This window comes from Corythoichthys intestinalis, chromosome 17 (assembly GCF_030265065.1).
Source record: "Corythoichthys intestinalis isolate RoL2023-P3 chromosome 17, ASM3026506v1, whole genome shotgun sequence".
Classification (NCBI taxonomy): Eukaryota; Metazoa; Chordata; class Actinopteri; order Syngnathiformes; family Syngnathidae; genus Corythoichthys; species Corythoichthys intestinalis.
In genome coordinates, this window is record NC_080411.1 from 28,950,026 (window position 1) to 28,960,322 (window position 10,297).

The window sequence follows — 10,297 nt, forward strand, 5'->3', positions numbered from 1 at the left end:
TTCATCATTTACTGTGTACATATGTTTCAAGTATATGAAGAATAAAGCACAGATTTGGTGTCAAAAGAGTTGTTTTGATCTTTAATTTTCAATAACAGACAGTTCACACACACAATACATCATCACTGATTGAGAGTGCCTCGGTGCTTTTTATGATAACCTTAAAATCAAGCCTCCCAACGCAGTTTGGGAAGTTCCCTAGACGCCAGAAATCTGCTATGGCTTCCCACTGGCTGGTTGTAGGACATGGCAAACAAATCAGGCTGGAGGGCTTTGCAGACCTTGAACGCAGTGCTCGACGCCAGTTTGAAGCTAGCCGCCACAGCTAGCTCTCACCACCCGAGTCTAAAACTCTCTGTGTGGCATCAAAAGTCGGCCAGACCGCCTCAAAACCGTCTTCTGCGTCGCCTGCCCGTCAACATTTGTATGTTCCATATTTATTCAGTGTTGATGAGCAGAATATTTACTTTCAAGAGTTCCATCTTGCATTGTTTATGTTTTCTCCGACTAGCGGAAGTAAACAAGCATGCCCCAAAACCGTACAAACATAACACCACATCCCTCTAGTGGCTTGGCGGTGAATTACAGAGCAACGCGTTCCCTCACCGGAGAACTATCGAATGTCGAATGACGCCGTAGTCGCTACGCCGTCACCGCAACGCGGGAGTATAACTCAGGCTTAAGTCACAGGCCTAGCCAAACTAAAGCCCCTTTCACATACACTAAAACACAGTCTAAATCCCAGGATTTAAATGGGGGGCCTTGTATGTGAAAGCAATTTCCCGGGTCGACTGACACGGAGATTACGCGGTCATTAAACGGGTCGCGTCCAGTGTTGGGAATATTATGTATGTTATGTAACGGCGTTATTTTTTTCAGTAACGGGGTAATCTAATTAATTATTTTTTCCGCCGTTCCAACGCCGTTACCGTTACTAACGGTCAAAAGCGGTGCGTTACTAGACAATGCTTTCCAAAGCTTGCTAACGTTTCTGTGTTTGCTACACCTGAATGCTAGCCTCGTTCCTATCCCCCAACGTCAGCCAGCAAGAATGCTGCTTCCATCTTGAGGACGCTCTGAGCTGCTTCCATCTTGAGGACGCTCTGAGGGTGACGGGAGGAGTAGGTGGACGAGGCTACCTGAATGCACCCCCTGGATAGATGCGATGGAAGTGATTGTGATTGGCTAAGGGTTAGAGTCATGTGTCATGGTAAGCCAATCAGAGCCGGTGTTTTCACACACAAACCGGAAAAGCGCGTGCGGCAAAAACACACCCGCAAAACAGATGCAGATGGATATGATGGCAGAGCATTCAGAGGAAAATTTGTCCTTTACGAGGTGGAGATATAAACACTATTTCAAGTTGGTCGAAATTAAAGGAAAGAACATGCATGTGAAGTGAAATTTATGTCCCGGGGCAAAGCTTTTGTCGACATCTGTGGTAAGCAATTCAAATCTGCTGAAGCACCTGACAACTACACACACTACCATAAAGCTGTAAAAATCTTACTGTTTATTTTTGTTGCACTTCAAGTGTAGGATAAATCAGTTGCTGGTGAGGTGCAATAAATATTACAAGGTTCTATAACACAACTACCTGTCTGTTCTTCTCTATTCAACTGACTTGAACACTACTCAGAAAATTTCAAATTCTATGACATACAACAATTTCTTTTTAAAGTAACAGAAATAGTTACTTTCCCTGGTAACTAGTTACTTTTACTATAGAGTAATTCAGTTACTAACTCTGTTACTTTTTGGAAGAGGTAGTGAGTAACTATAACAAATTACTTTTTAAAGTAACGTGCCCAATACTGGTCGCGTCTTAGTATAATGTCTGGGACTTTCCCGGGACGAGGCGTATGTGAAAGCAAACGTTAAATTCCCGGGTTACAGCACGATGGCTGATAATGTAAATATCACGGCGGGCAGATCGTCACTTCCTTTTTCTTTGCAGTAAGACAAGAAGCGGTAAACAAACATCGCAATTATCAATTTAGCAAGCTTGAAATAGCTAAATTAAACTAAAAACATAACGAAATTAGATTGCTACTGGATTGTAGCGCTGAGGAAGAGAGTCTATTGTCCATCTTTGGAAATGTGTGGTTTATTAACAACGGAAACAATGTTCTACCTCAAAGCAGAAAACAACGGAGGGATAACTTCAAGTGTTTATTAAATACAAACAAAAATACACACGATCGCGGAAAAGGGGGGAATAACACAATGGGTCCGAGACAGTAGGTTGACGGAGATCAATAATACTAACCTAAGCCGTCGGCAGGGAGCCGATAAGTCAACAAAACAAATACACTCAAATACCAGCACAACATTGGGGATTTCAAAACAAGGGCGGCAGACGAACAAGCTAGCAAATGCGTGAGATTCGAGAGTACAAGATGCCGAATGGCGACCAGCAAGTTAATATCTCGGCACCCTTCTCTTGGATCGCCTGGGCTTAAATACAGTCTTGATGAGCTTGAATTGGCTGCAGGTGCAACGCATGCTCCCACAACTAACAAAACACGATTTGACCGACATTGTGACAGCCGATGCCGACCAAAAATGATGTAATGCCCGGGTAATAAAATCGTGCCAGCAGCTCCCTGGACAGAGAGCGCCATTTGGCAACAAAGGACAAGTCTGTGAAAATGTCCAGTTCGCATCATTCCGGGATATCTCTACATGCGTGAAAGGAATGACGCGAGTAAATCCCCATCTTACACGAAAATTTACCGGGATATGTTTGTGAAAAAAAGGGCGATTTATATTCCGGGAATTATATATATATATATATATATATATATATATATATATATATATATATATATATATATATATATATATATATATATATATATATATATATATATATATATATATATATATATATATATATATATATATATATATATATATTTATTTTATATATATATGATTTGGGTGGCTACACTGCCCTATAGTCTGCCTCATTTCACATGGCTGAATCCAGCTGGTCCATGTTAAGACCAACATAAGCGAAGTTTTTGTTTGAGCTAATGTTTTCTAATGCATTCGTAATTTAGTTTACATGTACTGTATATGTAGCCATTTTCTGTGGGAATGTGTGTCGGAACCATTTGTTAAGAGCATTGTGTAAAAAAAAAAAAAAAAAAAAGTTAGCGTTTTACAGCATTTAAGCTAGCAGACTTTTGCTGTGTAAGTTGCCAATTGTTCTTTTGTTGTACATGAATCCTTATTTTATTTTATTTTATTTTATAACGTTTGAGGCTCAGCTCGGGTATTTAAATTTTTCATGTTCCTTATCCGATTACTCGATTATTTTCGAATATCTAGTTCATCGATTAATCGACTACTAAAATAATCGATAGCTGCAGCCCTACTTCAGTCATCGTTCAGGTAAAACACTGCGTAGTAGTTGATGTTGATGAAACACCGATTGGAGAGTGACTGCGCCCTTTACTGAGGAAGTATAACAACGTTTTATTTTTCAAAAAATGGAAAAATACAAAATGTTCCATAGATTGTTTCTTTTTTTATGTTTTAAGTTTTTTTTTTTTAGAATTTTTCTTTTTTTTTTTTTTTTGAAAATGTCTTTGTCATTATAAAAAGTGCTGATTATTTCCATTTTCTGAGGGAAAGAGATGAAAAATCTAAACAAAATGCATGCCTCTTCCTCTCCGAGACTTCACCATGTCGTCTCGCGCAAATGAGACTGTTACATGATTGGCCAAAAAAGAACATGCACTTTAGTGAGAAGTGATAGAATAATAAAGATGTTTGTAAATTCGTTCCAGGCGCATCAAGTCTTTGTTCGCCAGCCAAAAAGTCAGCTTGAGTGTTATTAACGACAGTTCCCAGTGAGCAATCCATATTCATCCATTAACATCACACACGGAATGGATGATTTTACATGAAACACTCCCGATTGGAAGTTGGCAGATTCCAAGAGGAGAATGACGGATGACGCCGACTTGTTTATTGGACTTGATGGCCTTTTCATCAACCAGCCAATTAATGGATGTCTTAAAGGTGGCCTATCTATCATTCACTCAGGGTGATTTGCAAGCAAGCTGGTAAACTGTAAAAAAGAAAGTACCTGTTCAAAATGGTCAAATATACAGTAAATAGTCCCCATTAAAGTTATGAGACATGGAGTCATGGTGTTTGCTAATTGGGCCATTTACTCCGAGTAATTGTCCCATGTTGTTGGATGTGTTAAAAGTCATTAAAAGCCTGCTCAGAAATTAGCCAGGGTTGTCAAAACAGGGTTCAGACCTAGGACAAAACAACCATCAGGATTATTTTTGATCAATACTGTTACCACGATTATTAACAATTATTCATCATTTAGGGAATATGTTTACTGCATTACTTTAAAAACAAAACAAAATGTAAACAGTTTTTTTAGTGTACAACGAAACTTTAAGATGAACTGACTGTCATTTTAGAAAAAATTGATAAAAGTAAACTTTTCGCAACAACTAAAAATGACTGACCAGCGCTTGTATAAATGACCTTTATGTGAAAGACGATTGCTCAAAGTATTTATGAATGCCAATTGTAAATTTGTTAGACCTCGGTTCATGGAAAAAAATCATGTTTAGAGACAAAAAAATGGCACCGCTGAGTAAAGAAGCCATTTTGTGACATCAGGTATACTTACACACATACATACTGATAGAGTCGGGCAAAGTGCATGTGATGATGAGTTTTAATGACATCATGAGAGTAATCTTGGATAATGATTATCTTAAAATAGTTCCACCAATGATAAAATATCTTCCCCAAAGTTGGGCAGCCATTGACTAGAAATACAGGCTTTCATTTACATTTTTCTCCATTATTACACATCAGAAAAATGACACTGTGTTTTCATAATTTATCAAACAAGGTTATTCCCGCTGCGATGTACATGATGAAGGTATTGTCTGTCTCTTTCAATTTTCCCAGCAGCGAACTAAATACAGAAGTACTTCTACATACGAATTTACTTCATTCCAGGACCTGGTTTGTAAGTCGAAATGGTCAAATGTGAAAATGGATTTTCCCATAAGAACACATTATAATGTGATTAATTCGTTCCACAGCCCAAAAACTTACGCTAAATCCTTCAGAAATACCGCTGGTACAATTCCAAATAGCAATTACACATAGTAAAACAAATAAATTATAAATACAATTCAGAACAATAATAATAATCATGTTACGAATCGGGTTCTAATGTCGCGGTTGTATTTTGCATGCTGTTCCTGAACGCACCATGTGACTGATGACAGAGTGACAGAGGGGCGTTACAGTTTTTACTTTCACTTTTCATGTTCTGTTGTTGTTGTAGTCGGCTATGGCGGACAGTAGCCCTGTTGTGTTGCACAAGTTCTCAAATAAATGATTAAAAACCTGACGAAGCCAATGTTACAACAATAATAATTGTCACCTTAACATATGAAGACTGGCGAACCTAGGTTGGAGGATGACCGTTGAGATCGTAGACATATTCCGGCCGTATTGTCGAGCTGGTTCACTGACGCACACACAACGCTCATATTTTTCTATCATTTCCATCTTAATTTAATTGCAAAGTGTCATCTTTTTCCTATTTTCACCACCTGAACTAACCTCCTTGGGACCCTTGTTGATTTTTTCTCACAAGAAAATCCACCGCAAACAATGAAATTGCAACGCTGTCATAAATTGGCGTATTTCGGTCGTCATATGTCGAGATAAATGAAGAGTCAAATATTACATCGAAAGGATCGTATGTTTATGTGATGGTATGTCAAAGTACCACTGTAGATGTAACGTGGGGAGCAGCACACAAGTGTCGGTAGGAAAAATAATTGTTATAAAGTGTAATTGCTATTTGTTATGTTACCAGCAGTATTTATGAAGGATTTAGCTTAGGTTTTTGGCCTATGGAACAAATTACTCAAATTATAATGTATTCTTATAGGAAAATCCCGCTCGGCACACCGTTTTGACTTACAAACCAGGCCCTGGAACGAATTCAGTTCTTTTGTAGAAGTACCACTGTTTTAATTGATTTATGGTGAGCGGCTAGCCTAGCTTGTTTAACCGGGAGGACTGGGCATTCGGCTAATTTAGAGAGTTACACAGAGACAGAGGCTACTTCACGAAACAAATAGTTAAGCAAGTGAGGTTTAGGAGGGCACATACACATTATTTGTTACCTCTGCGTAGGGGCTGCAGGCGGGGACAAGGAGAGGGCGTGGATGGAAGCTATTGTACCATGCATCAGCATCTTCCGTGTTTGGAAGACGGAGGGCGCTGTCACAGTAATTATGGCTGCGGCTTTTGGGGTGTACACGCATTACTAACATAATAGTGATCGTGACTTATTAACCTTGATAAGGACACTTGCTCATTTAAGAGGGCAAGGGCCAATGTTTGAGTACCCCCTCTCGTCTATGTGTGCATTACAGTGTGTAAATGATACGTATGTACTTCTTGTTTTCTGCTTTTATATGTCGCGCCATATGAGCTTCCCTATTGGTCATAGTCTTTCCTATCATGGTTCAGTAACGCTATTCTGCTCTGCTATTGGCCTATTGTTGATGACGTTTCAATTTGGGTGTCGCAGTATGATGAGGGTTTTGTTGTTGGGATAACAGGCTCGAAGTCTTCAAAAAAAGAGCACAAGTCTACTCGCGTTTCACAATGAGTTTTTGGATAAGATGGAGAGACTTCTCCTCTCGATTAAGGAAAAGGAAATCGCTGAGAAGGTATTCTGAAAACAAAGCCAACGCCATTTTCAATCTCGTGAAAGAAGAGGGCATCGCCTCACTCGAAAGCTAAGATATATCGTATTGGCCCGAATATAAGACGGCCCTGATTATAAGACGACCCCCTCTTTTTCAAGACTCGAGTTTGAAAAAAGACTTTTTGGACACCAAATTGATTTTTATACAGAAAATAATTACAGTACATCTGAAACAAATGATTATAACAATATATTTGAGAGAAAAAGCATGTTATTTTGCTCATTCAATATGTAAACTAAAGTGCAATCACATTCGTAAATGAATGGCTTCTGGTTTTTGAAATGTAAATAAACCAATCTATTGTGACAAAACAACAAAATTGCAATAACTGCATTAACCATCAAAGTGAGGTCTAACTGTAACTGTAGTCTTGAAACAAATCTGAATAAGGAAAAACATTGCAATAAAATAATGCAAACTGGTTAAACTTGAGAGTAGCTGAGATCTGTCATGACAGAACATTACTCATAAGTTACTTAGTCATAACATAAGTTCAGCATTCGCTTCAATGATATCTGGCGCCATATAGTGTCGTGAATGGGTATAATGTACTCAGAACTCAGTAGCATGCCTCATCACTCGAACCCCCGCAACACACCACATCACCCCCATCCTCCGTCAACTTCACTGGCTTCCCGTCAAACAAAGAATCAATTACAAGATCCTTCTCATCACCTTCAAAACACTCCATGACCTGGCCCCTCCCTACCTTTGCGATCTTCTCCGTCTGAACAATCCATCCCGTTCACTTCGCTCTACCACTATTTTTCCCCTCTTCGTCCCCCGTGTCTGCCTGTCCAGCTTTGGTTCCAGAGCTTTTAGTCAGTGTGCCCCCCAGCTCTGGAACTCCCTACCCCCTGATCTTCCCAGCATATCTAACCTATCACTTTTCAAATCCAGACTGAAAACACACCTGTTCACTCTTTCTTACACACCATAACCCCTAGCTCTGTTATATTTTTACTTATTTTTATTGTGCTTTTAATCTTTTATCTTTTTAATACCTTTTTATCGTACTGTGATTCCATATCACTTGTGAAGCGTCTTTGTGTGGTTTGAAAAGTGCTCTAGAAATAAAATGTATTATTATTATTATTATTAATGTCTAGACCCCGAATATAAGACGACTGCCTCTTTTTCAGTCTTATTTCAATGCAAAAAACACTGTCTTATATTCGGGCCAATACAGTATATTTTTTCTTTTTTCCTTTGCATTATGTTCTGTTATCTACTTCATTACAGGTATTAACTGTTAGGTTAGGTTAGGTTAGGTTAGGTTAGGTTAGGTTAGGTTAGGTTAGGTTAGGTTTGGTTTGGTAAGGTATATGGATTGATTCCAATGTGTTTGTCTGTTGTTTTATTCCGGTTTTACCCCAATAATAAAAGTTAATGTGGCGTTTCAGTCGTGGTTGGAACAGATTCGGGCATTTTTTCGGGTACGAGATAACTTCCAGAACCAATTACTGTCGTAAATATAGGTATCACTTTACTTGCATATGTGACAGTGTGAGCTCACACAATTCATAACCTACCCATTGCAGAACTAATTCACTTTTAAACACGATTGCAATCATATAAAAAAAAAAAAGACATAGATAAAACACTTCAACCAGAGCACATTGCCATTTCGACTGTCTTATGCATGAAACAATTTAAAATAAATAATAAAAACATTGGAAATGGACTTTATTGCCCCTTTAACCCTTTGCCCACCATGAAATAATCATAGCAAATTATATTTTGGAGACATTCAATTATCGGGCCTTTGCTGACTTTAATCGCATGAGAAAGAAAATGCAGATTTTTTTCCTCATTTTTTTTGTGGGTAAGGGTGTCCCATTTTGTAGTAAACAGCAATTTTTCTCTCCTGCAGGCGCGTGTGTGCGCGCGTGACCTGCATGGTCACTATCAGATTCTGGCTGATCACTTCCATGTGTGCGACTGAGCCGGGGGCAAATGTTTGAATAAAAAAAGAAGAAAAAAAAGACAGCTTCACTTCAGCTGAGAGATTTGAAACTGAGGAATTTGTCTCACTTTTCACACATCATGTATAATTCCTTGTGTGTTGGCCACTGCTTCATATCATATTCCCTTTTTTTTTTCCAGGCCTCTGCTTCATCCATTATGTAGTGAAATCAAACAAAAGTGGGTTCGAGTACACGCCGGCGGAGCGGCTCAACCTTTCTCTGCCGTCACATCATAGAAATTGAGGCTGTTAAAATCGAATCAAAAGTAACGTGAGGCGAGCTTGTTAATTATTGATCACTCACCTAAAGCCTGGGCTCTCACGTACGTGCACAGTTGTAGCAGAAGCTGCGCGGCCACGATCGCTGCACTCCACCGACCCATGTTGTGTCCAACTTTGTGCTTGCAAGTGTCTGATGGAAGCTGGTAAGAGGAGTCCCACCAAAGGAGGGAGGAGGAGGAGCGTCTGTGAAAAACAGAATTCAAAAGACCACCTCATGTGGAGAAGGAGTGAGGGGACTCAAGTCCAGACCGACCACTCCTCCCCAGGTATGACTGCGGCCGCTGATGTTTAGGCTGTTCGCATGAGGTTCCTGGAAAACATCATCCATATTCCTTGACACCTCGCTCATGTATCCCAAACATCCCCTCTTGACCCCACACCCACTCATTCACCACACAATTCCAAAGGGAAAAGTCAGGAAATGAGTTTAAGTCTTTTACAAGACTGCCATCAGGTTTTCAGGAAGTCTGGCAAAGGTGAAAAGTCTCAGAGGACATTGATAGCGTTTTTTCCCCTCAATCTGAAGACACAAACTAATATACATTGGTATGAAAAAGTATCTGAACCTTTTGGAATTTCTCACATTTCTGCATAAAATCACCATCAAATGAGATCTGATCTTTATCAAAATCACATAGATGAAAAAAACTGTATTTGTCTTAACTAACACCACCCAAACATTCATAGGTTTTCATATTTTAATGAGGATAGCATGAAACAATGACAGAAGGGGGAAATATAAGTAAATGAACCATTGCATTTAATATTTTGTGTGTACCCCCCCCCCTTCTTTGGCAGCAATAACTTCAACCAGACGCTTCCTGTAGCTGCAGATCAGTCTGGCACATCGTTCAGGACTAATCTTGGCCCAGTCTTCTCTACAAAACTGCTGTAGTTCAGTCATATTCCTGGGATGTCTGACATGAATCGCTGTCTTTAGGTCATGCCACAGCATCTCAATGAGGTTCAAGTCTGGACTTTGACTTGGCCACTCCAAAACGTGTATTTTGTTCTTCTTAAACCATTCTGAAGTTGATTTAACTTCTGCTTTTTGGATCATTGTCTTGTTGACAATGACAGACGGCCTTAGGTTTTCCTGCAAAACATCCTGATAAACTTTCGGATTATTTTTTCCATTAATGGTTGCAAGTTTTCCAGGCCCTGAGTCAGCAAAACAGGCCCAAAGCATGATGCTCCTTCCAACACGCTTCACGGTGGGGTTGAGGTGTTGATGTTGGAGAGCTGTTCCATTTTTCCGTTGTGTGTT

The 10,297-nt window shown here is 39.4% G+C and overlaps 1 protein-coding gene across 1 annotated transcript in view; it reads right to left on the bottom strand.

The window, feature by feature from the left end:
* The window catches only part of thbs4b (thrombospondin 4b), a 50,657-nt gene extending 41,468 nt beyond the window's left edge, over positions 1 to 9,189 (bottom strand). The window contains exon 1 of the mRNA XM_057819887.1: positions 9,053 to 9,189. Within this exon, the coding sequence (XP_057675870.1) occupies positions 9,053 to 9,131 (79 nt within the window). The 5' untranslated portion in view covers positions 9,132 to 9,189. The remainder of the gene's footprint in view (positions 1 to 9,052) is intronic.
* Positions 9,190 to 10,297: the final 1,108 nt, after the last annotated feature.